Genomic DNA, 27930 nt, shown 5'->3' on the forward strand with positions numbered 1-27930 from the left:
TATATAAAGAGTTAAGAAAAATACGCATAAAATGCTTCGTGTGGAGTATTGTACTGTATGGGGCAGAAACATGAACATTACGCAAAAGCGATGAAGAAAAACTGGACACTTTCGAAATGTGAATGTGGACAAGAAATGAGAGAATTTTCTGAATTGAACGGAAAATGAATAAGGAAATGTTGGAAATAGTAGAGAGTAAAGAACAATTTTAAACGATATTTAAAAAAAAGGACGCGAAACTGTTTGAAACATTGGGTGAGAAAGAACTCTATAGAGAAAGATGTGCTAGATGGTACGGTGGAGAAAAAAGAGTGAGGGAGTGATAGAGACTGCATAGACGATATTAAAACAGAAAATACCTACGTGAAGGTGAAGAGGTGAGCTGAAGACTGTGGTGCGTGGAAGTTTCCCAGTTCGCGGTAAGTGACCTTCCAATTATGATAAAATACCTATAATGATGATGAGTTGTCCTATTTCACGCATAGGGTAGAGGCGGACGGCCTAAATATCGATAAATATTGTAGAAAAGAAAAGCTCATAGAAATGTTTGAAAGTCTTATAACTTTCGACATTCACATTGCATAGAAATTATAGAAATCACATTGATTATACGAAATAACCAATGTGTTGGTTCCAGCATTAAGAACAATGGTATCTTTGTGCGTTATTCCCATTGTTTTAGACAGAACATATATTCGTATAGTACTAATTTTAACCCCCTCCTCTCCATCGCATCTGCTAAATGTTTGCATCAGAGGGTAACATCACGTATAATTATGTGGTTATGGAACAAAGAATTAGGAAGCTGTGTTTTGAATCCGAAAAATAAAATATTAAAGCGAGTTCAGAAAGCATTACAGTATTTTTGTAATCAAACTGTTCATTATTAATGGGAAAAGGGTAATAGAGAGAATAAGTTTTCTTGGGTGAAACATTTTCAAACTTATACAGTGCACATTAATCAAGTTAGGTTGGTGAAACGACTGAATTTAAGCCAGTGTGACTGCTTCTGGCTAGACTTCTGGCTTTCAACAGCCCACGCACTTTCAAAAAATAGACTGTTTATAGCTATTTTACCTATACGAGATACATCAGTTGCTTAAGGATGTCAAACCGAATCGACTGATACCAATACGTGCATCTTCAAATACAAGTACAAATCACTCAACTTCCCAATGATAAGATGTTTCAAGCACAAATTCGTATAATGTATACACCAATCGATTTAGGAAAGGAGACGAATTAATCGATAACAATATTTACCACATTAATATACAGCAGATAATTTATGTACCGGTAATATAGAGTATATACACATCAGTCGTTTTAAAAAAGACGAATGAAGTTATACCAATGATACACGTTTCCAGTTTTTACAGAAGGTTGAGCACGGTAAAAGTAGTCGGTTTTGAACCAGTTCCCTAGCTAGTAAATCTCCTTTCTCCATCACTGATTGTGTTCGGTAGAACAGCCAGAGACCCGAACGATCACTCGGCAGCCACGGCGTCGAGAAGTGCCTGTTTGAGGAGTTCAAACATACAGAAGTCTATTGATGAGACATCCGGGGATTTCACATTGATGGATTGATATAAAATCACTTGAATTCCCATCTCTTTTTCCATCCTTGCGTAGAACGTCTAGGATGATCAAGTGGTATGCTTGGAAACCTTGTCTCTGTGGATCCATACTTCTTTTATCTCGTCACCGTATAGGTGGGAGATGTGTGTGTCATACATAGAATTCATGACACTCTCCTTGAAGTAAACTGTGTTGTTTTTGGTGTCGAAAGGCACTTCGATAGGTCGCAATACTCCTCGACTGCAATATTCCGCCTTACCAGAAAGCCCACGGAAAATATTTCCTTGCACTGCAGCACAAAGTCAGAATCGTTTTACAAGGAGATTTTCTGGTGTAAAATATAAAAAGGATAGAAAATGTATAAACTGGTTCATCACACAAAAACTGCCTTTTGGATTGCGGTACTTTATTCTGTGGTGACAACTTACGGTGTACTTTATGATGTACAGTCTTTATGGTATGATGTAGGTAACAAATAAATGTGTCTTACAGCAGATAGTTTGATTTCGGTGACGATTTGTATATTGTACCCGGAATCGATTGATGAATTGTTGTAGCTAGAACTGTCATCCTATCTCTGAAAGTAAATTATTCCTGTAAAGGGCTTGTTAACTGGAGATTCTGTTTTTAGTGCTATTATTGAATCAGTTCTCATAAATAGATTACGTGTTCTTTAATTTTTTAGGTAACCAAAGTCCCGCAACCGGGAGAGCGACGACAGGTGCAGTCATTCGATATACGCCTGAGTACATTAAACGAAGCAACGATCGATGTGCTGTTTTCGAAAAATAAGGTAAGTAATGCCTTCTTCGGTTCTAGCTAAAATAATTGTATCGTTCGCATAGCTCACCTTGTTTATGATCTCTTTCCCAATTTTGAAATATCCAACTCCTGTTAATGCTTCTTTTATTAAGCATTCATAACTGAGGAGCATTCAACTTCTTTTATTAAGTTGCATAACTGAGGTGATGTGCTGCATTCTTGTTTGACTCTTCTCCCAATCTCCACGCTGTTGATTTCTCCTTCGTTCAAGCGCAGCTTCACTTTTTTCTCTTTTTTTTTTCTGTGTACTGGTTGCGAATGAGTTGACCATCTCTCCAGTTGACCATAATTTCTTTCAAGTATTTCGAGAATTTGGCCCAGTTGATTCGGTCGAAAGCATTGCCAATCTATGAAGTACTATTCCTTTGCATCGAGAGCTCGTTCTGATATAATTTTCATCAGCCCAGTAACATCTCTGGCGTTTTTCTCTTTCCATATATACCTACTTTTATTCTTGCCAATTTCTTTTTTATTTTTCTGTTATTTTTCATAAATGTTTTTCGTTTGATGTTATCAGTCATTAATTTATCATTATTATTATTATTATTATTATTATTATTTTCAATTCACAACTTTGTGTTTTTCAGCTTTGCATTTTTTCAATTAATTATAGATGTATAAATTTCCATTTTTATTTATTAGTATTTCTTTCTCTCTCTCTCTCTCTCTCTCTCTCTCTCTCTCTCTCTAATACTCTTACCAATTAATCAATTTCATTAATTTTATTTCCCCACCCACCCTGAATCACTCTGCACTTCAACTTTCCAACACTTACTGAGGCGCAAGATGCTACTGACCTCATTCCAAGGTAACGCACATCCGGACACTTCATAGTCACTTTTCTTTCTTTCTTTTTTTTTTTTTTCTTCTTGTCTCTTGCCCTCCGTATTTAGTGATAGATTTAGCGAAAGTACTTATTTTTTTTATTTTTTAAGCGTTGTGTGTTAATATTTTTTATTATTTTCTGTTAAGCAGTTCGTTTTCCATACCTGTTTTTGCATTTGGTGATTGTGTGAGGTGATTGTTGCTTTTGATGTCAAAGTGCCTTTTTCCCCGCTCTTCTAGAGAGAATTTTGATGTCAAAGTGCCTTTTTTCCCGCTCTTCTAGAAAGATTAGGTTGTTTTTTTTTTATTATTCATTGTAAGATGCAATAATACAATAATAATTGTAAGATGCCTCAGTGGGAACTACAACTTTTTAATCTGGTTATGAACATTAAGCCCAAGCAGATCTTGCAGATATCGAGTCCTTTGGATCGAAACATGAAAGTATTATATTTATTTATTTATAGGAAACGAATGCTGTGCACATAAACATAGGCCCAGGTTCTTACTTGGAAATAACAATGCCATGGATTGTTCACCAGGATGGCTACACAACGAAGGTCACTGGTCAGTTGCTTCACTTGGAAGCATCAACTAGTTTGCAGGTTAGTTGACTTTGGTAATAAGGTCATAAATGTTAATTAATTAACTTAATTATTTAATTTACAAAAAAATGTTCATATGGATTATGTATATACGTGTACTCGTGGTTGTATTGGAGTTAACTTTTGTTATCTGCCTTTGGTGAATATTATATTAAAAACAAGCTGGGGACTCTGCCCCAGACCCCGCATTTGCTCGGCCTATTGGCTCACATCTCTTATGTATGAGTCTTCGCATCAAGAGTGAATTTCGTGCATTTGCTCTGAATATTTCCTGAATTTGGCCAGGTCGCCCCCACACTCCCACCTTTCTTCAGCCTACGGCGTCGCACCTCTCAAATCCACAATTGTACCGAATTTAAAGTTTCTTTTCCTATTTCAACTATCTAAAAGATAAGATTTTGCATCCCAGGAAAACGCCCATTGAAATAACATGGGAATTTCTTAACCCCTCCTTCCTTTGGACCCCTTAAAAACTAAAAATATTCACTTTTGGCAATTTTTCTGTGGGTTAACTCGGAAGGCTACAATTCTTCCAAATTTTATCGTTCTGATCCTGTCAGGAATGCCCAAACATTTTGGGGTGTATAAGTTGTCCCATATAAATTACATGGGAAAGAATTTTCAGTTCTTTAAAATTAAAAATATTCACTTTTGGCAATTTTCCTTTGGGTTAGTCCCGGAAAGCTACAATCATGCCAAATTTCAACTTTCCACGTCAACCGGAAGTCCGCTTTATTTTATGTCAGTTCATGTAGTTTTATATATAGTTAGGATTATATAACACAAGACTTTGCTTCAATAGTTGAGTCTTAGCGTTTCACATCCTTATGCAACACAAGGTTTGAAGGAGAGAACCTATTATTAACGTGAACTTCGAACTATGTCTGGGGCTTGAATCCGGTGCAGTTGACGAGAGCACAGACTATCATATAGGTTGCTAATGGTCTACTACTGCCACGCTTAGTTGCATGCATGGAGAGCATGCCCGCGACCGTTCGGTCTATTTGATGGACGGGTGCCGCCAAACAAGGCACCCCATCCGTAGTTCCTCGATACTTATCGTATCCACGTGTACGTGGTGCACCGTCAGAATTTGTCCCCTAATTCTGACTCGTCTAAGCGATGTAACCCCCATTTACTGAGGGAGTGGGATACGCCCACTGCGCGGCCAGACCGAAGTCCTGAGTGCCTACCAGTTATCCTACTGGTTGAGGCAGACTGCTAGCGAGCCAGTCCTGCCATGCTCTGCAGGCATGGCGTCCGAGCGTTATAAGGCAAGCTCACCTCCCGCCCGTGTTCGCCGTTACCCAGATTCCTGGGATTGGCTCCCATAAGCTACCATATCCCACGGTATAACCACAGCCCGGCAGAGTTCAACCCAAATCCGGGGCCCTAGGCAATGCCCGAGGGGGCTTGTTCAATCCCGACCCTGCCTATCTCTGTCGTTCAGCTGGCAACCGCCTTGTCGTGTAGAGATACCACGCACACGTCGAGATACTCCCGTATCTCATCCCGGACCCAATGGTACGTGTTAAGTCACCATTTGAGTTTGGTGCCGGCCCATATCCTACAGAGTTGTCTCCCTTAAGCGGGATCAGAACCGTTACCCAGATTCCTGCGATTGGCCCCTCCCCCACCTCCGTTTGGCCTCCCGGCAGGCAGGAATCCGACACTTCCCCCCCTCCTGGTAGGGTCGTCTAAGCAATACGGGACTTCCTCTAGTTACGGTAGAGGTACACCGTACATTACCAGAGCCAATGACTGATGTAAACCGTTTACTCAAGGCAGACATTGTCATTTGGGAGCCGTGTCTTCCCTGGTAGGCCCGCCCAAACAATACGGGGCTACCTATCTTTAACGTGTTTAGGTACCACGTACACGTTGTAGCTAAGCTACTAGTCCGAATCCCAATGGTACGTGTAAACCACCATTAGAAGGGACACACACACCCTTCCTTCGGTAAAGTCGTTCAAACAATACGGAATTACCTCTTCTTACATGAGAGGTCAACCGTACATTACCAGACCCAATGGCTGATGTAGACTGTCTACCTTTAGAGACAATGGCCATTTGGGAGCGGCGGTTCCCCTGGTAGGGTCGTGGCTTCTGCACCCAGCCCACACTACTGGGACGAAGGAGTGACCCATTTCCTCAGCGCTCCTGAGGTACGAGAGGTATGATGAGGACCATACAAACTATCACATATGGTCAACCCTTACAGTACAAGCTGTTCTCTATCACATTATCGTGCGTATAAGAGAGTTGCATTACAGGAATATTCCTCCGGTGCCAGCTTTTTCTTCATAATGTTTTATTTGGTTTGTTGTAAATACTGGGTGCATAAGGTATTTGAGGACATATTGGTGAATTAAGAGAACTATACCGAAACAACTACGAAATTTATTGATGCAGAATTTGATACATGAGCTTCAATGAGATCAGAAGCGATTATTTGCGAAGGACATGACCCTTATTGATGTTGGACATTGCTTGGATATAGGCGGCTTTTAGAGAATCAGTTGTATTAAGAGAGCGTTTATTAGTGTCCTATTCAACAACGCTTGATACATAATAGTCTAGAATATTTAGATTTGGTCAATTAAGTAGCCACATGTTCGATGAGATTTGATAATCATATGCCTTCAAATAGCTTACACAAACACTGTATGCATGGGTTTTCTCGGGGTTCTCCCGTTTCCTCCCAGTTTCTTCATTCCACTACTTCCTTCATTGTCATCATTACCGTCCTCTTTAGCTTACACGGAACAAATGTGGGTCGAAAACTGAAAGAAATTTAATTTAATTTTTCAAATAGCTTACGCATCTTGGTATTGGAGGACCTACTGATTAATGTGGCTGATAACGTTAATTCTAATATTTTGTAGCGATAGCTTATAGGAGATAGTTGAGTGTAAAAAAATCATGCGTGCTTCTCGCTATTGTGGTACAGTATATTGCAAGTTTGAGCTCTGTACTGAAGTCAAATAAAAATGGCCCTAAATGCGAAGAATCACATAGAAGACTTAATGAAAGAATGTTAGAAACAATTATTTATTGACTCGCTTATATTTACCCGATTATCAGGATGGACCAAAATGTTAACACGGTAACAATGTGGTAGAGGTGTCGTGGTTTGTAAAGAAATTGGCTGGATTGTACTCACTCTTCATGTATATATACAGAAGTGGTTTGTACAAATATATAGAGTGGTGAGTACGTGATTTTGCTCTCCAGTGTAATTTTCTATAAACTTGGCGATCTTTGTGGGTTCTTTTTTATGCAGTTACGAAGCGAGCTTCTACCATTCGACTCAATTGAGAATTTTGTATTTATCTGCTGTTTGTTTCACTATAATTCTTGTAAAATTACCCGATGTTAATGAAGCTTGATATTGGCTTTGTCCAACCTTCCAAAATGAACCTGTTGTTTGGGTGCTACAATCCGAAAAGAATAGGGGAGCAAAATCCACCATTAATTTAATTCATCATCATTTCGCTCACCACCGATGTGGGAAATACGTTCCATATCTTTCGTAAAATTATTCGATTTTGATAGAATGGGTCTATATGTTCTATGAAGCTTTTCCACAATTCCTATGTGTGGGGTTAAAATCAGTCAATAATGGAGTGAGTTTCCGGTTTAACAAAATAAATAAATATAAATGCCACGAAAATTTCGTAAAAAACATATAAAACATAGGGAAATTAGTAATAGATAAGGCGATGAAAAATCTTAGTAATAAAAACTCAATCGGTTCAACAATGTACTTGTCTCTGAGCGATAATGTACGAAATGGATGAATAAAAGAATGAATGAATGAATGCACATTAGTATAACATATAATATATATATATATATATATATATATATATATATATATATTAGGGTGGGCCGAAAACGGCCGAAAAAAATTTTTTTTAGAAAATTAAGATTGAGTACTGTGCAAAAGTTGTATAATGTTATATTATGTTTCCTCACCAAAACAGAGCCGGATTAAAAAATATTTAACCGGGCCCCGAGGGTCCCAAAGAACGTTAATTTTGAAAAAAAAAGTAGCCAGCAATGAAAACATTATTAAAATATATTTTTTTAGAAAGTTAAGTTTTAGTACCATGCAAAAGTTGTATAATATTATGTTTCTTCACTAAAATAGAGCCGAATAAAAAGATATTTAACCAGATCCCGGGGGCCCGAAAGAACGGTAATTTTGAAAAAAAAAAGTAGCCAGCATTGAAAATATTATTAAAATATATTTTTAGAAAGTTAAGTTTCAGTACCGTGCAAAAGTTGTATAATGTTATATTATGTTTCCTCACCAAAACAGAGCCGGATTAGAAGATATTTAACCGAGCCCCGGGGGCCCCAAAGAACGTTAATTTAAAAAAAATAGTTGTGAATAGTGAAAATATTATTGAAATATTTTTTTTTTAGAAAGTTAAGTTTGAGTACCGTGCAAAATTTATAATGTCATGTTTCCTCACCAAAACAGAGCCGGATAAAAAGATATTTAACCGCGCCCCGGGAGCCAAAAAGAACGTTAATGCTGAAAAAATATGGTTGTGAGTAGTGAAAATATTATTGAAATATTTGTTTTCAGAAAATTAAGTTTGAGTACCGTGCAAAAGTTGTATAATGCTATGTTTCTTCCCCAGAACAGAGACAGATAAAAATATTTCAACAGGCCCTGCGGGTCCGAAAAGTGTTATTATATATATATATATATATATATATATATACTATTATTTTAAGTATGTATAGAAAATTGGTTAAGATTCCTAATACTTTAATTTGACCCCAGGATTTTAAATGTTTTGATCTGATGTGCAGCTCTTCGCCTGATTGGTGTTTAGTAGATATAATAATACGGACACAAATACATAAGGTAAGGTTGAAAAATTGACCAACAAACACCAAACCAGCCCAGAACTCACCACGTGGAGATGGCTACACAGCGAGTTCCTCCCACCCACCCTCCTCTTACTTAAGGCTCCTTAGTTGAATCTTGGAACAAAATATTGAGATTTATGTCCGAAGCTTGGTAGATACTTTCGTGCTTCCAGTTTTGCGCGAATATAACCGTCTCGTGCAACACTACCGCATACTTCTGAAGAAGATTCTGTTACTACCTTTAGACACTTCTCCAAAGCCTGCGTGTGGAAGCGGAACGTGACAAACTGAAACCTCCTCTTTCCCACAATCATTTCGGTTGATTCTTCTATTGATACGTTAGCCGAAATTGGAGGTTTCGTTACTATTACTTCTGACCAATCGGTCAAATCGATATAATCCGCATATTCTTCAGTGCTTTGCCTATTGCAATTGTCAATTAGAACTATAGTTTGGTATTTTCGGCCATCAAAATAGAGACCCTTAAAATGGGTAGCTTTACACTGTAGACGGTTTCTTTTTTCTTTTCTATTTTGCTAGTTTCGTACGGATTTTGTTTTTTATCTACTACCTTGTCTTAGTTAGTTATGTTAAGTAAATTCATATCTTCTAAAACAGCGGATACAATTTTAGCAGAAGACCTATTCGATATACCTGTTAAATCTTTTGCGGTACTCATTTGTTTAGGGCTCACTATTGTTTATTTAGGTTTACTTTAGATTTTATTCTCTAAACGATAGCTCCATGCGAACTTTTCATCGTCTGAATTCGGGGTGGAAGCGCTTAATGTATGTTCCAAGTACAGGATTGAGGCTAACGATTGTAACCCTCTTGTAATTGGTACCGCAGCATCATAATCGATCTGTGTGTCATGCTTTCTTTTGAGCCTATGGGTTTCTGCTTCATCTACATTGCAACTCGTCATTTGTCTCTGATTTCTCTGATCTAATACGATCTCCCACTCCAAAAGCGGTATATAATTTGATTTACCACACTTACAGGTTAATCTATTGCAGCATTTGCAAGAGAAAATATCTCATAACTTCTGAGCACCGTTCTTAAATTTCTTTAATTTGGTTCTTAATGGGGTATATCTCATTTCTTAATGGGGTTAATGATCGTTTTGCATTTTGAGTTGTAATTCAAAATCATATGCTTAATTCGAAGTCAAGACAATACAGGAAGAGAGGCTCGCAGCCATATTGTTTCTAGTTTATTTGAATTCAGCAATGTAAGCGCCGCCTTCGGAAAGCCAGTGTTATGTATTTTGCATCCAGATGCGAAAAAGTGATATTCTCTTAAAGTTTGAGAGTTCTGAGGTGGGCTCAACACAAAGATTTTTCGTGTGTAATATGGTAGTTATGAAAGTTAGTTAAGCTCTTAATAGTTATTTGCGTATATTGAAACAAGGTATTTCATGTTTTATGTATTAATAGTAGTGTCTGGTAAAATGTTATTATTACCTAAAACCATTTTATTTGAACAAAAAATTAGGAACTTTAGGGCCACGGGGGCCCGGTTAAATATTGTTTTAAAATCAACATATTTGACATGGCTTCATTTCGTACCAATGCACAACTTTTGATAACTACTCAATCCTGAATATCTGAAAAAGTTTTTTCGGCCCACCCTAATATATATATATATATATATATATATATATATATATATATATATATATATATATAACTGAAAAACTATCAGATTTATTAAAGCGACTTTCTACCATTCTACTCAACCGGTATTTGTGTGTCTGTTCTACTATAACTCTCATAAAACGTATCTGATTATAATGAAGTTTGGCTTGTGACTCTCTTTAACCTTCCAAGATATTGTTAGGGTCGCATCCTATCATGTATAAGTGAGTAAAAGAGAGATAAAATCTACTCCGTATTGTAAGTTTACACATTAAGATATGAAACAATTTTCAAGTATAAACTACGTAAAATGTATTCGATTTTCCTAAAACAGTGTATAATTTCGTTAGAGCATTCCGATCATTTCCGGTTGAAATTGGTGAAGTATAAGTGTGTGAAAGAGACTAAATTCCCCCACATTTCGAAATTTCTTCATTTAAATGATATTTAAAAAAATTCCACTATAACTCCCACCAAAATTATTTGATTTTGATTCATTATCCGTTTTATTATTATTATTATTATTATTATTATTATTATTATTATTATTATTATTATTATTATTATTATTATTATTATGACAATGTTTCACAATCATTTCCATTGAATAGATTAAAGTGAAATGGATAATTAGCCCCATTCCTCATTTAATAAATATCTGAATATGACTTATTGTAGATTTGGAACTACGTGGCTTGAAATAAAACCTGACCAAAGTAACTTGTATACTATATTACTAATCTTTGTCACAGTTTCGGCAGTATATCTGGTTTAAGTGTTCTGTGAGGCTTTCTCACAATCTCTATTTCTTAGGATTAAAATCAGTCAGTAACGAGTGAGTGAATCACCGCCCTCCGATTTATAAAATACATTCTGCGAAAATTTAGTAAACATTTCCCGATTTTTCACATACATACTGAAGTTGATGAAGGATAAGGAGGAGGAGGAGGTGGTATTATTATTATTATTATTATTATTATTATTATTATTATTATTATTATTATTATTATTTGACCAGGATAGTAGTGCTGATTTTAGCTGGAGCGCTAGTGTTATGTTTATCGCTGTTACTGGGCTAGTGGAGTGGAGCAGGGGAGCGGAGAGTGTCACCGATGCAGTGTATCCAACGCTTTTTCAAGTTGTAGTTTAGATGTTTTAGATATTCTGTTCTGTTTGCGCTTATTAAAGAACGCCAAAATTTATATTCTTATTATTGAATCAATGTATGCATAAAAATTACCAATTCAACAGCATACGAGGGTAAATTGGAAAGTTCGTGGCCTGACCAGGAAGGAAGCAATTATTTCATGCTTGTATACATTAGCTGCGTAGCTATATCCGTTAGTAGTAAGTGTGTAAAATTTTACGTCCCTGTTGATTCTGGTGAGGAATTTATAAGGCGCTAAGTCGGCGAAAGTGATGGAAATTTGTGACAGAGAAAATCGAGAATTGAGCTGTCATTAAGTACCTGCATAAAACGGGCTTAACACAACAGGAAATTCATATGTACATGATAAAGATACTAGAAGACTTTGCGCCCATGGTGAAAAAGTGGGTAACTGAATTTAAGCGTGGCAGAAATCTTGAACGTCGACCACTACAGAAAATGTCAAAATTTGTGATCTGATTTTGAACGACCCCAGAATCAAAATCCGAGAAATAGCAGATACTGTAGGTGTTTTCTATGAGCGAGCACAAAACATTATCGTAAACGAATTATCTTTTTCAAGGTGTCCGCGAGATGGGTACCCAAGGTGCTTTTAGTTAAACTCAAACGCAATCGGCTTACCCTTTCCCGTGAGTGTTTGGAATTGAGAGTGATCCGGAGGAGTTTCATTGGCAGATTTGTGACTATGCACGAGATATGGGTATATCTTCATACACCGGAATCAAAACAACACTCGAAGCAATGGAAACGACCTGGATCTCCTGTCCCAAAGGAAGCCAAACAAGTTTAGTCAGCAAATAAGGTTATGACATCAATTTTTTTGGAATGCTAAGAGCATTATCCTAATTTATTTCTTGGAAAAGAGAAAGACTGTCAATTTTGAATACTATTCACCCTTCTGCGACGTTTGCGTGAGGAAATCAGAATTAAAAGGCCAGGAATGCTGCGAAGAAAGGCGTTTCAGCAGGACAATGCGCGCGTTTACACGTCCATTGCATTCATGGCAGAAATTCATTCATGTTAGTTCGAACTATTTCCGCACCCGTCCTATTCGCCTGATCTCCTCCCTCGGACTTTCACTGTTTAGAAACATTAAAAAGCTTTTGGAAGGCGTGAATGATTTTCTTCGGATGCAGAGGGGGAAAGTGCTGTACTGGGATATGTTGCAGGGCTCAAGGAATCATTTTTTAAAAGTGATATACAAGCGTTACAGGAGAGGTTGCGTAAATGTATCTCGGTCGAAAAGGAATACGTGGAGAAATTAAACATAACTTATCCAAATAATTCTTAATTTTGTGGGTCAGGCCACGAATTTTCCAATCTTCCCTCGTACCGCAATATACAAATTAGTGAGCTTCTACCGTTCATTAAGCAAATTGTATAAAAATGTCTTTTTATTATTCGATTTTGTTATAAAGCAGAAGTAGCTTTTAAAAGGCAGGAATGACGATGTCAATGGCTACTAGTTAATTAAGGGTTAATAGTTTACAGCAGAGCTTTTCAACTTGGGTGCCACGTGGCATCATCAAGGATGTCGCGAGATTTTTTTGTTTTGTTAGAAATTCAGAAATGTAAATAAATGAATAACTTGTGATAAAACAATATTAAATATCCGTATTAATTCTCATCCAGCGCATTAATTGTGTGATTGACTTGTTGATTTCTACATTTTTTGTCAATAGTATTCAATGATACCATTAGATATCTTTGTTGTTAATGGTATAAGAATTATCAGTTCAGACTGTACAACAGTGGCCCTCGTAGTACAGTTGTTGACGCTATCGTCTTTAGTGCGAACAGTCTCTGGTTCGATTCCAGGTGGGGACACTCGGTCGAAAAAAAGTATAAAAGCCATCGTGAATTAGATTTTTCTAGGTTTTCCTCATTCACACCAGACAAACGCCGGGATAGTACCTCACATATTGGTCCTAGGCTGCTTTCTTCCTTTCCAATTCCCCGAACATAGTTACCGCCGAGGGACGTCATTCACGTCAACCAAGAATTATTTCATGTAGCGTTTGGACGAAATTACAACTGTCAACAATTGTAGAATTAAAAACAGGCTGATAGGCGTAATGTAGTCTAGACTTCTGAATGCATTTATTTCCTCAAAACTTCCGTCTCGTCATTGGTATGCCGTTAGTCATGGTAAAACCTTTCAATTGGAAGTGAAATGACAAACTAAAACAGTTTTAAATCAATAAATGTCTATGTGTAAAAGTAGGTGTCTCTTATCTGAAGTTCTGAGTTCCTTTTACTTTGAAGTGACAAATGAGAGAAGAAAGTATGGTGATCGAAAAAAAAAATCAAATTTGAGATTTCAACGAATTTACACGTATTATAGCCCCTAATACCGAAAAAGTTATTTTTTGATACATGTCCATCTGTTCGTCCGTCCGTTCGCTACACTTTTCTGTGCACTCGCCTAGAGGCCAACCGTTCAACTTATCTGCACCAAATTTTAGTTTAAGATTTTCATAGTATTTCCTATAGTTTCTTTTATTTCCCTCCTACTCCCAAAACAAGGGTAGTTTCCTGTACGATGAAAATAGAAAAAATATATTTTCTCATAACTGGCTCTAACGATCTTGTTTTCTTTCTTTTTTTATAAATCAATATTTAATTAGCAACCCTATTTTGTGGTATAAGGCATTTATCTGAGAAAAATTTACAAGGGGTACTTTATACTTAGGGGTGAGTTTTTTCTCAGTGATTTTCTCAAAATGGACTCAAGTGTTTTCGTTCATATTTCATAAATAAATATTTCATTAATAACTTAACAATATGGCATAAATAACTCGTTTGTCCTAAAAAAATGCGAGGGGTAGTTTATTCTTGGTGGAGTGTGTTGTCTGGGCGATTTTCTCAAAAATGACTCAAAAGAGTTTATTCGTATTTCAAAAATACATATTTCGTTAATAACCGAACAATATGGCAAAACTCGTTTGTCCTGAAAAAAATATACGAGGGGTAGTTTACTCTTGGGGGTGTTTTTCCTCCACGGTTTTCTCTAAAATGAATCAAGCAATTTTGTTCGTACTCAGAAATAAATATTTCATTAAAAACCTAATAATATGGAATAACTCGCTTGCCCTGAAAGAATCCTCAAGAGATAGTTTATTCGGGGAGTTATATTTCCCTCACGATTTTCTCAAAACTTACGTGGACAATTTTATTGATAATTCATAAATAAATATTTCATTAATAACCCTATATTTTAGTATAAGTCATTTCTATGAAAAACAATTACGACGGATGGATTATTTTGGGGGTCAAGGTTTTTCCCAACAATTTTCTCGAACGACAGGCGATTTTGTTCAAATTTCGCAAATAAATTTTTCATTAATAAGCAAAAGTATATCTTAACTCATTGTTCGAAACAATTCACAAGAGGTAGGTTACTTCTGACGTGTTCTTTTTGAACGACTTTCTCGAAAATGACTCATTTGATTTTTTCATATTTCATAAACAATTATTGCATTAATTGCTCTATTATATGTCTAATGAAAATGTGCTCAAAGTGTGAGTTAGTTTTGTAGTGTGGATTTTCTTAAATCGAAGTTTTTTATTCGATAATCTGACATTCGATGTATTTGAATAATACGATATTTGTTTTCGTATTATCCAAATACACATTTCAGTAACAACTGCGGCCTAACACAGTTAAGAAATTGAATTGAAAAAGTTTAGTGCGGTGGCCCTGTAATTGAATATTTTTTGGTAAACACCCTAGCCTTTTGTGGTAAACTCAGGCTTTTCTTTTTCGAGCGACAAAAGAGAGAAGAAAATATGGTGATTGTGAAAATAGTATATCAAATTCAGATTTCAACGGATTTACATACTTCATGGCGTCTACATACCGAAAATGTGATTTTTCGATATCCGTCCTTCCGGTCCGTCCGTTCGGTACACTTTTCTGTGCACTCGCCTAGAGGCCATACCGTTCAACGTATCTACACCAAATTTTAAACTTAGGGTTTACATAGTATTCCTACAGGAAATTTTCCCATTTTTTCCTACCGCCTAAAATAAGTGTGGTTTACTAACAGCCGAAAATCGAAAAAAGCTATTTTCTCCAAAATGGTTTTAACAATTTTGTTTATTTTTCATTAATCAATATTTAATTAACAACCCTATATTGCAGTATCAGATATTTCTCTTAGAAAAATTTACGAGGGGTAGTTTATTCTTGGAGGTGACTTTTTCTCGACGATGTTCTCAGAAAGGACTCTGGCAAATTTTGTACACACTTAATAAACAAATATTTAACCTTGCAGCATGGTATAAGTCAATTGACCTGTAGTAGCTTATTCTTGGAGTTGAATTTATTTCCAGTGAGTTTCTCAAACACGACCAGTTGGCAACCGTGTATCTCGACAACGAAGCTGAACTCGAAAACTGCAAGAGGGCTATTTGTCTCCTTTTGATGTCACGAATCATCTCCCGAAGTTTGTGGACATCTTTCAGGTTCACCCTTAATGAAGCTTCTTTTCGAAAAGTTAACTATTAACTTTAGACATTGTTTATTTTTTAAAAAAAATCACAAATGCCGTTATTAATTTTAAGGCAGAGAGCTACTTTTGAGAGAATAGATCTTTAAAAATAATTTTAAAACTTAGACTTTTGTTTTCGAGACATTCCAGACAAGACGAAACATTTTAAAAGCTATCTCGTGTCTAAAACATTTGTTACGTCTTCTTTTGGATGTCACAAAGCGCGTCTCGTCTCTTTCTCGAGACATGTCTTATCTCGTGCGCATTCGTTAACACTTGGGAAGGATTATCTTTCTACTCAAAGCATTGTTTTTATAATGATTGCATATTTATGATAATTGCCGTCAACATAAATTACAGTTCTTTCAGTTGAATTAATTGTTTATTATTATTATTGAAATTAAAATTAAATGGAATATCTAGTTTAACGTTGCACGATTATGCACCTACGCTAAGGGAGAATGATGATGAATGAAATGATGAAATGAAGAAAGTGGGAGGAAAATGGAAAATTCCAAGAAAACACATACCCATGCACACGGTATTTGTCTACCTCAAATTTCACTTGGCGCGAAGTGGAGTCGAGCCACGGACCCCATGAATGCTCTATTATTATTATTATTATTATTATTATTATTATTATTATTAATAATAATAATAATAATAATAATAATAATAGAAGTGAGCTTAACGAGTTTCAACTGTCCGACTCAACCAATGTTTGGGTGCCTGTTCGTTCGTCTACTCCATGACAACTTTTCATAAAAGACATTTCCTTTTAATGAAACTAGTAAGTGCCTTTTAGCTTTGAGAAGTAACTATGCTTGGAATTTGAAATCTGCAAAATATAAGAGGTAAAATTAACCAAATGGTGCAAGTTTACACTAATGTATACAAAACAATTTTGCAATATCAATTACGTGAATCTTGTCCCATAAAGAAGCCGAAACCCCTACACCGAAGAGCCCTCCGAGATTTGATAATTGTCCACAAGGACTGAAATTGTCATTCGAAGCCAAGACTTTAATATGAAGCCAATAATATCTTTAAAATAGACGAAAAATTCGAAAGTTATAAGCATTTTCATATATTTGCCTTTTCCCATAATGGAGCCGTAGCACACTATACTGATGAGCCCCCGACTCCAGGATTTGATCATTCTCCATCGGACTGAAATTGCCATTTGGAACCAACACTTTAATACGAAGCCCAACATTTCTTTAAAATAGACGAAAAATTCGAACGTTATAAACATTTTAATATTTTTGCCTTTTCTCATAAGGGGCCCGTATTAGCCTACACTGAAGAGCCCCACGAGATTTGATCCTTGACCACTGGGACTGAAATTCTCATTTGAAACCAAAACTTTAATATGAAGCCAAAAATTAACTTTTACATCAATTTAAACTGACTGGGTTCCAGTTCACCCCACTATTATGTTTAGTTTAGTTAAGTGGTAATGTGTGACAGCTTCACATCATCAAAAGAATCTTTCACTCCCCCCCCCCCCAGAAGTTTGTGCTGGATCCGCCACTGGATTCAATAGACATTTTTCCTATTCTTTTTATCATCTTGTTGGGGCTCCCTCGTACAAATAAAGAAGCGGTAATATTACAATCAAGGGGCGCTATATATTAGGTATTTCTTTAGTTACCTACCCCTAACCGCACAGGGCCATCTTTGGTAGAATAAAAAAATGCTACGTGATATTCCAATCATGAAAGGGGAGAGGATGCTGTAAATATATTTCTTATTCATTTTGTCTACCCTGCTTATCAGAAATTACTTTCTGTTGGAACGGTACTGAAATGAGAGGGGCAAAATAAAACGCCGTACCCCCTCCTACATGGTTGTTCAAATAATTACTAAAGAAAGCACTTTAGACTAAGATATCTAAGATTTAAACTAAGAAACTAAGATATCCTTACATTATGTAAGGATGGCATATTCAGGATGATGATGATGATGATGATGATGATTATTATTATTATTATTATTATTATTATTATTATTATTATATAAATGTTTTTGGAGCACCGAAATTTTGTGAGACGAACAATGGAATGTAGAGGTTTAAGATGGGTGGTCATAGGGAGGAAAAACCAGAATTTTTTTCTGTCTGACTCTCTAACGTGAAGATTATGTGCTGATGGCAAGAAGTATCATCATTCTACAATAGGTAGCTTTTACGTAGAATATCAATTACTTGAGTTTTCCTCCTTCGAGCTACTTATCTCATGTGGTAAATTCAAAACAATTTCAATTTAATACAAATACATTGTAAAACTTTTCTGTAATTAAACATCTAGGGAAAATTAAACATTTAATAGGGAAATCTGTTATCAAAATATCCAAACAAGTAGATAGAAGACTATCTAGTGAGAAATATTGTGAAACTTTATAAAATTCTCCAAATTAGGATTAACATTTACTGGGAAACAACGCGCCAGCGAGCATTACGTATAGTGAGCACTGAGCACAGGGGAAATAATTACTAAACTTTTTGCAAACAAAATTAGGGATGTTAATGCAAGTGCGACAACGACATTTTTTCTTTTTTTGGTATCGTCATGAATTTTACATATATGTTACAATTTGATTCTTTCCCACATAAAAAAATAAATAAAATAACCATAATAATAAAAATGACAACGTCACTTCCATCTGGATTCGAACCCGCTACCTTCGGCATACAGATTAGTTGCTTTAACTAACTGAGCTATTTGTTTCCTTATGTGAACTGACCCTATTCTACGGTAAAGACGATTTGTCATTACGGTCGCGCTACCAATTCGTCCTTTTCCATAGACAATTTCCACTTTTTGCTCTATCTTTACGTTAATACTTGGCATATATTCATATATTTGGAGTTTGCAGATAATGCACGAAATAAGACATATTAGAAATATTTCGTTAAAAGTTTCGTTTGTAGATTTTATCTACATTTCTCTCAGTGACATAGATGTCGCTGCTTCGTGTTGAACTGCAGAATTCCCTCGCGTTCTTGAAAATTTCCCACTTTAGCAGAGTTGGTAATTCTCGAGATTTCTGTCGATTTAATGTTTTTTGCTTCTAATTTCTTTATTTTAAGCTAATATCTAACACAAATATTAAAAACGGGTTTGTTATTAACCTGTCCTGCTGGGGAAACCTTCCGAAATTTCGAACATATAAAGAAAACAGAGATATTTTCAAAAAATTTCGAAATAAAGAGACGCGTTATTTATTTTGCTCATGGTAGTACGTTTATCGAATGCACTTAAATTATTTTCTCGAGTTTCATCCAGGAGAGAATTCAAATACGTTTTTACTGGGGAGATATGTGAAAATCCTTTTCGCTGATCTAGTGGCTAGCGTGTGTGCCTTTGGTGCAGGTGGTCCCGGGTTTGATTTCTGGTGGGAAAGCACAAATTTTTTTTACAATAATTCATTTTCATTAATCATTCGTATCTTTAACCTAAATGATATCTCTGTAAACCGTTGAACTTTAAAAGGATTTCTTGAGATATAGCGTTCAAGCGTTTCCCTTTGAAGGAAACGGAAGGTGAAGAAAAAAAAATCCTTCCGCATTTTAAAGGATTATGGAATTGGAAAGCGTACCTTTCAGGATTTAGTTGTAAAATTTGATTCGAGTGCACTTTACTTTTTGGATCATTATAGAAATCCAGCCCTTTGGTAGAGTTGGATTAAAAGTATTTGAACATAATGGTATACCGCATTTTCTAACTTTTCAGTAAATTGGAAAGGAAGGTTGGCTATTCCCGTACCAAATAAACTCCCTGTCTTTGCAGGTACATGTTCAAAATTAAACTGCCTACATACTCTTCTGTTGTTCGACTACAACCCATTTGATCTAATAACTCAATTTCACCGTAAGTGGTTTTTACCATTACCTTCGCCCGAGACGCTCATTTGATAAAAGATGAGCGTATGGGGTGATGTTAGCTTAAGCACCAATGCTTTAGCATATAATAAATTCACAATTTCTATTTATGAAGATCGAAATTCGCTCTGGACCTCCGTCTGAATTTATCTCTAGTTCTAGCACTCAGGTGACAAATAATGAATTCCATTAACACGCAGTGTAATTTTACAACTTTAGAGCTTAGTGTTATCGTAGACCTAATAACGGTAACAACTTTTTTCTATTGAAGATCTTTTTATGACATTTATCGATTGACTTGAAATGGCTTGAGTTTAGCCTGGAAGTACAGGGTGCTTATAGCTTAAACGTATCAGACTTACGATCTTGTTTAATAAAAGCTGCTTCTCCTCACCCACCTTTCTCTGAAAAGCACTGTATTAGTTAGTATTATCCACATTAATTCAATCAATACCAAATTGTCTTTAACCAGTTGTAATGTTTATCTCAAATCAAAGTATTAAAGTGTGCTAAATACGCTTACAAGAGAACGTGTGGCTAAGTTCAGGGCTCCCAGCTGTCCTATTTTCCTAATTTTTCCTATATTTTGGAAATTTGTGTATATATGTCCTATATTTTAACCTTGACCTTTATTTCCTATATTTTTCAATGATTGAATTATTAAAAATGCATGCAAAACCAGTGTTGCCAGTATATTGGCCAGATTTAATTATTGTATGTATGAGCAGTTAAAAATTCCCGTTTCCAGGTGAAATAGTACAATTGTAAGTAACATTTAAACTGAAGAAATTAATTATATTTCCGATTCTTTTTCCGAGGTGCGTAATTACAAATTGACTGCAATAAGGCAATACGTTTCATTTTCAAGTGTACTTGCAAATGGCGTTCGTGTAGCCAAGGCCACACTTTAGCAATAGTAGATTAAAACTACTGTCGACAGACGACATACTGACGACTGACAACACAATACCGATTCCCAGTCGACTCAATTTAGGCTGTGGTTTTTATAAAGGATACATAATTTAAAATTGTACTAACAATGTATTAACAATTTTTAATATTAAGAAAAGAATAACCTACTATCTAAATAACCAATTATGAATATTTGTCTTCCAAACAAAACAATGCTGACCGTTCGATTTAGGTTAAGTGGTTTGAACCGATTAATCGTCGGTGAATTTTGTCGTCTGTCCGAAATAATTTACGTAGCTTTTCATTGCAGAAGGTAGTCATTTATGGTTGTTTAATACTTTAAACAGATAATCTGTACATTTCTTAGTGTTTTCGTAATAAACCATCATAAAAATACATGGTTTTGAGAGTTTTCACTATTTTTTCGTCGGAATCGAACAGAATTGGTATCGAACCAGGTAGCACAAAGAATCGAGAATCGACGATTCCTCGATACCGCCGGTATCAAAGGTATCGAAGAATCGAGAATCGGAATCGGCCCATCCCTACTTACAACTATTTCATTTAGTGATAAAATGGTTATGTAGTAGAACACCTACCTCAGGCTCGAAACCCAGGCCATGTGAATTTGTGCTGGACATTATGTTCTCGGACTTCTTCCGTTCCTCTCGGTCTCATTCCACAGGTTCTTTCATAACCATTAACTTTTAATCATCCATGTCCTTTAACCTACAGGGCATAATTGTTGGACGTAACTACAATTCATTTAATTTTAATTATACCAATTATATACTATAAACTCAGCCAAAGAAGCTTTATCTCTCACATTATGCTATGTAAACACTTATGTACATTTAAATTTCCAATTTTTCCTCTTGATTCAGTCTCACGCAATAGATTATCGGGAACTTTTGCTGGACAATATATATGAAATTTGCCGATATGTCGATAAATCTTCCAGAAAACTCTATTTTGTAAGATTTTTTTTTCTCCGTCCTCAGTCTCTGAGAATGCTTTTTAACGATGAAGTAAGAAAGATGAAGTCTTCGCATTGTCAAAATTTTATGGTTTATTATGAGTGTTAAAACAGATCTTCATCTTCAAAACACACACATTTGTTTCATAGAGGAAAAAATGCAGTTATCAAAAAATGTAGTGAAAAATGTAGATGTATGATAAGAACAAATACTATCCAAATACTGTATGTTAAAAAATGTACAATGTTCACATTTTAAGGCAAATAGTAGATTAGTGTACTAATTTAATATGTTTAGTGATATTAGTACAGTGATTAGTATCGTATCAATGTATATATTCGTTCAAGACGTTTTCTTATTTATTTATTTATTTATTTCTTACTTAGTATCGAAGCTTAGTGGAAAGTGAAACTTTAGAGTTTGCCGTTAAAGCACACTACCCAATTAGATGGAATGATGATCAAGAGTGGATCCTGAACTTGACAGGTTGCAAAGCAACAGTGAATATTATTTATGCACATAAAGAATTCTTTCAAGGTGCGTATTTAAAATGAAATTTAATCAAACAAAGTAATATTTATGAGTAGAGCAAATCTTCCAGTTCTTCTTTCTTCTGTTTAGAAGAAAGGAAATCTAAAATATTGTTTGTTGAAACAATAGTTAATCTAATTTCGTGCTTTTTTGCAGATGGGGTGGCTTAGTAGTAGACTGCTCACCTCTGGTGTTAGTAGGAGTCCCTGGTTTGATTCCAAGCCAAGTGAGTTGGTAGTGGAAAACATCGTGTCCGTGGGCTTTTTCGGAGTTGTCCCGTTTCCTTTTACTTTATCATTCAACTATTTTTTTTTCATTATCATGCACCTTCATTTATCATCTGTCCATTTTAGTGTAAAGAGTATAATAGGACAAAACTATTAATATCATTTCTTTTTTTAATCATTTGAGTTCGGAACGTTTTCTTGAAAATTGCGTCAAAATTTGGTATGTTATGTATTATTTCAATTGTTTCTCAAAAAACATGCATTTCAACGAAACGGCATTATAAAAGATTTACTTCTTAGAAGTTACACTAAAATAAAAACCAACGAATTTCTATGAGCCGACTAGCTTACACGAGTCGAGACAATATTTTCTCGAGTCGAGTCGAGACAGGCTTAAATCTCGACTCGACTCGACTCGTGCGCATTCCTAATCCTAAGGAGGTAGTGAGGATCCGAATTCTTGCGAAAAAAATGAGTATCTCGCATGCCGTTAAACTTACGGAGCTGAAATTCAGTGTAAGTAACGTAAGTTAATTACTTGATTCAAAATTAAATAAACTTCATTAATATATTCATCAAAATGTTTGTTTAATATTAATAATAGATTGAAGGACGATCTTGAAGGAAAACAAACTCAAAACTTTGACAAAAGTGTATTTTTGTTGTTTCTGTGACAATAGTGTATGTTAAGTTGCTGTGGATGAATAGTAAGCTAATTTGTTGATACTTAAAAGTTATGCAAATTAAAAGTGTACATTCAGAGTTGCGATGATCATGTAGTCGCCATGAAAGCTTTGAATATGACAGATGTTTTGTAATTTTAATTGCATTATTCGCTGAAAGAAAATATAATTAAAAAGCTAATACACTTTTTAAATACATATTTCAAACAAAACTGTAAGTCATGATTACGTTATTGAGTATTATGTAACTAAAACCTGTTTTTTATCTTTCATAGATATGATAAATGATTGGTCGAGTAAAAGTATCCCAGACATCTTGTACTTTACTCCTTATACATGGAAAATAAACCTTCTATTAAAGGAATTTGAAATAATTACTCTTTGTAATGAGTATAATTGGATTGATTGCTCTTCACAGAACCAGGAGAACGGTAATACTTTTCAGTTTTATTTTAAGTATCTCCTAATATTGATCACATTCTTATAAATATTATTTTCTGTTACGAATATAAATGTAGTCTGAGTTGTTGTTGATTGTTTAAAAGAGTGGATGAACATATAGCAATTTTCGTTTGATTAGGTTGGCATATATCACATTTGCGAATAGTATCTGTGTGTAAGTGTAAGCAGGAGGAGAGGTGCCTCCGGATGAGTACTTTTTTACAAACGATATCTCACGTTTTGAGGTGTTTTTATGATTTCAACTTTGATTCTAATACATTTTCGTGATACATTTTCGTTCCGATTCGTTGTAAAATCCGATAAATGGTTATTTTAAACACCAATTTTAATTTTTCTAATGGTTAAGAGATTAAAATTCTTTGTTGCGTCAACAATGGCAGGTGGAGTCATTTAACAAAAATAACAACCGCAGTCGCAGTTGTTTTTGTGAAACGTAGCGCCTGATCGGCAGAGGCTTGACGACACTTATAATTACGTGAATCCTTTAATCCCAAGTGATGCTTCCTGCCAGGAGAGTCGCAGTGTTGAGGGAACCATTTCTGACATCAGAAGCGTGACAGTTACTAAAACGAAGAATCAGTTAATTTTTCGTACGATGAAGAATATGGATTCTGTCCACATTGTGAAAACATCTGGCTAATCAGAGATGACTTATCATCCACATTAGCAAATGTCATCAAACTCTCTATAAGAAAAATAAGCCTTACCAAAACAGGAGTCATTTTTCAATTATAGTTCTTCCTTATCAAATGGAATTGAATATGGCAATCACAACAGATATGAATATGAAGCAGATATCCGACTGCAATCTAATAGTCAAATTAAAATCCTCTGTACATTTACTAAAAAGAGTCTCAAGAGGTACTCGGTCATCAGTAGCACCTCTCTATAAAGTTATCTATCATATTGTAAACAGAAATGACCTAGACGCACGGAAGGAATTTTTATTATTCTTGTATGCAGTACTCAATGTTTTGTTACCATCAAATCACGTATAGAACTTAACAACCTGGGTCAAGCAATGGGATGATTCTCACCGAGATGCGTTACCCTATCATTACACAGAAAAACACAAACACAAACTTCAACACTCCTCTGCTCCAACATCCTTTAACACCAAAAGAGTTCAAAATAAACTCAACAATGGAGATATAAGAGGTGTAGTCAGATTATTAATTTCTGACAATATCATTGTCATATCTAATGCCTCAATTTTAGAAGCACTTAAGAAGAAACACCTTTCACATTCAGACATCTTTACTTTACCAGATCTTCCTAAAGATCAACCTAACATACTAAGAGTTTCAATTTCTGAATTACGATATATACTATATCTAAAATCCTTCCCATCCGGATCAACTGGAGCTATTGATGGTCTCCGTTCTTTGATTCTTAAGGATCGACTCTTACATCACGAATCAGATTCAAAGGAAAGATAACCAAATAATTCTAGAATACTTCATTTAATCTTTTCGGGTAACGTACTTCACGAAATAATACCAACCATTTTTTTTTCATCAATTATTGCATTTAATAAGAATAGTGTTGGAATTGGACAAATAACTGCATGTATTATTAATATAGGGATAAAATAATTCCAGGTGTAAAAGGACTTCCTTGCCAGCCCATAGTGTGGCTTAAATATGTACTGAACATAAAACATTGTATCTTTAATACTCTTTGAATGGTTTTTGTTTGAAATCAAGAACTTTAAAAATAACAGAGCTACAGTGTTTATTGCAAACCTAATTCAAGTTCAAAGTAGGCTTACAGCCCTATTCAGAATGTCCGCTCGCAGGAAAACTGAGTATCTAAAAAAAATGAATAGATACTTGTTTTCAGCTCTCTAAATATAGTAGGACTTTGAATATAAAAATTAAAAAATAATAAATTTTGTCAGAAACCTTTTAATCTGAAATTGGGTGATTTTAAATGGTAAAGTCATTGTACAAAGTTCCCAGTTTGCTATCGGTAACCACATTATGGTCAGTGGAAACGGTATGAATATTTACTTAAATAAGAAGTCATGGTTTGTAGTATCAATTTATTTTTAATTGTTGTTTACGGTTAGTTATAATAATTTCACTCGTACTCAGTTTTGAGAATATTTTGACCAATCCATGTTATACAGTGCCCCATCGTTTCAAGTATGCTTTCCTTTGCGTGATCCTGAGGACGATGTACTTTTCTGGGATACAAACCCAAGTGGTGATTCATATCTCGCTTTTAAGTAGTAGGCCCCATCTCATTAGCCTTGGTGCTAAAATGAAGATTTTAACTCCAGTCTATCAATTAGCTAAATTCTGCTTAAGCTGGTTATTTAACTTGCTCAAGTCGAGTAATATTAGTAATTATAATATGTAAAATTATGAATGATACTTTAAATAGTTTCCTCATTATTCAAGCACGCAAAATTGTGATCGTAAAAGAATATTTCGTTTAGGTTTGTGATGGGGTGAGACTTCAGATACCTAAATAAATAAATAAAATAAAAAAGGAATGTTTCCAGGATTGTCTTATCTGTATTGAGTGCACTAGTGGTAATAAACAAATAATAAAATCTATTCTGTAGGTTTTCTTTTTATAGAAATTAATTCTTTAATATTTCGGTTGTACTCGATCAGATTCAAAAAGTGTGGGAATGGAATTTGAAGATTTTTTTATTTAAAACTGTTGAAAGATACTGAATAAACAAACATTGTGTGAAGACACCTTATCTGATGTACGTATAAGGCACTTAGTAAGTTTTGACATACTAAGAAGGCAGTAAGGTGTTCAGCGCTTTCAATCACTTCGCTTATTTTTATTGTGTGAATTGTAGTTGTTCAATAATTATATCCATATTTTGTTGAAATTTCTCAGTTTAATTTTGAAAATTTTAAAACAAAAATATAAACAAAACTTTCCGTTGTACTATGAAAAATGTAGAACCCTAATTGATGCAAGGTAATGATTTCTTGTCCACATAACTTTACGCAAGTTAGAATTCTACATTTTCAAATATCATACGAAAGGGGAAGGAAATCGAAGTAATTCTTATTAAGACAAAAACGCTCAAAGTCAAATTCTAATCGAAATTTAAATAAAAACAAGCACAATGCTGGCAACACTGAATATCTGTCATCTTCATATTTCGAGGTGTCTTAAACGCAATAATCAGTAAGACCCCTCCCCGCTGGTCCAGTGGATAGTGTGTTTGCTTGTAGTGTACGTGGTCCCGGATTCGATTCGCGGTAGGAGAGCACTAAAAATTACTTTCAAAACCATTGACTTTCATTAATTATCCATCCCAGCCCCGCCAAGTGAACTTTGTGGTGGACAAACACCGTGTGCTTGGGTTTTCTCGGGGTTCTCCCGTTTCCTCCCACTTTCTTCATTCCACCATTTCATTCATTACTCATCATCACCGTCTCCTTTAGCCTAACCGCCATAACCGTGGGACGTAAAACTCAAATATTTCATTTTTTCATTAATAATCCGTCTCCATTGGCCTAAAGAGAGTAAGTGTGGGATGTTAAACTAGAAATTTCATTCGATCTGCAACGCTTATTAGGATTCTGAATCTTTCAATAAAATTAATTTGAAAATCTTCATGTACCCTTTCTCTTTCTGCTTACATTATATTAAACTTCAACAAGGTCGCAAATAACTCGACTACAACATAAATACTGAAGCAATTAATTTCTACTAACAGAAGATATAAGTACGATTGATCTTATATAATCTTTTCCTGAGTCTTTTCGTAAAACATGCCCATCTACCTATTGTGTAAAAGCTTATAGAAGCTTGATACATAAGAGTCACTTTATTCAAGATAGTATCTTCTAGAAATGAAAATGCAGTCTTCTGTAAGAAGGTTAACTGTAGGGGTTATTGAAGAGATTGTTCGTACTTACGAGATTATCAGTAACTAATGGTAGTCCCAGCATATAATTCTGCTCTAGTTTGATTAGTAGTCGTATTACTGAATCTAGCAGTAGTTTACTGGAATATATATGTTCTTACAATTTCAGCCCATGCCGCATTTTGTGGAGACGTATTTGATCTGTCATTCGATCTTCCATTCATCGACTTCCTACCATCTACTGTACCAATTCGATTTTGGATTCAGGTAGGAAGAAAAATAAAATATTAATGTCTTGTTTTAGCAAGAGTAATGTGACTCATGATTAGCAGTGTAGTAGCATGTTTGTTATTGATGAGTGTAGTCCAGGTTTGATGCCTGATATGTTTGTTGTCT

At 35.2% G+C, this 27930-nt stretch overlaps 1 protein-coding gene across 1 annotated transcript in view; it reads left to right on the forward strand.

The window, feature by feature from the left end:
* Nucleotides 1-27930, forward strand: part of LOC145676830 (bridge-like lipid transfer protein family member 1) — a gene marked incomplete at its 3' end in the record, with an annotated part of 144951 nt that overhangs the window by 62402 nt on the left and 54619 nt on the right. The window contains exons 9-13 of the mRNA XM_081747616.1: nucleotides 2264-2371; nucleotides 3693-3830; nucleotides 22174-22324; nucleotides 23504-23659; nucleotides 27704-27801. Of these exons, the coding sequence (XP_081603742.1) occupies nucleotides 2264-2371; nucleotides 3693-3830; nucleotides 22174-22324; nucleotides 23504-23659; nucleotides 27704-27801 (651 nt within the window). The remainder of the gene's footprint in view (nucleotides 1-2263; nucleotides 2372-3692; nucleotides 3831-22173; nucleotides 22325-23503; nucleotides 23660-27703; nucleotides 27802-27930) is intronic.

The sequence above is a fragment of the Thermobia domestica genome, unplaced genomic scaffold (genome assembly GCF_964235325.1).
Source record: "Thermobia domestica unplaced genomic scaffold, izTheDome1.hap1.1 HAP1_SCAFFOLD_403, whole genome shotgun sequence".
NCBI lineage: Eukaryota > Metazoa > Arthropoda > Insecta > Zygentoma > Lepismatidae > Thermobia > Thermobia domestica.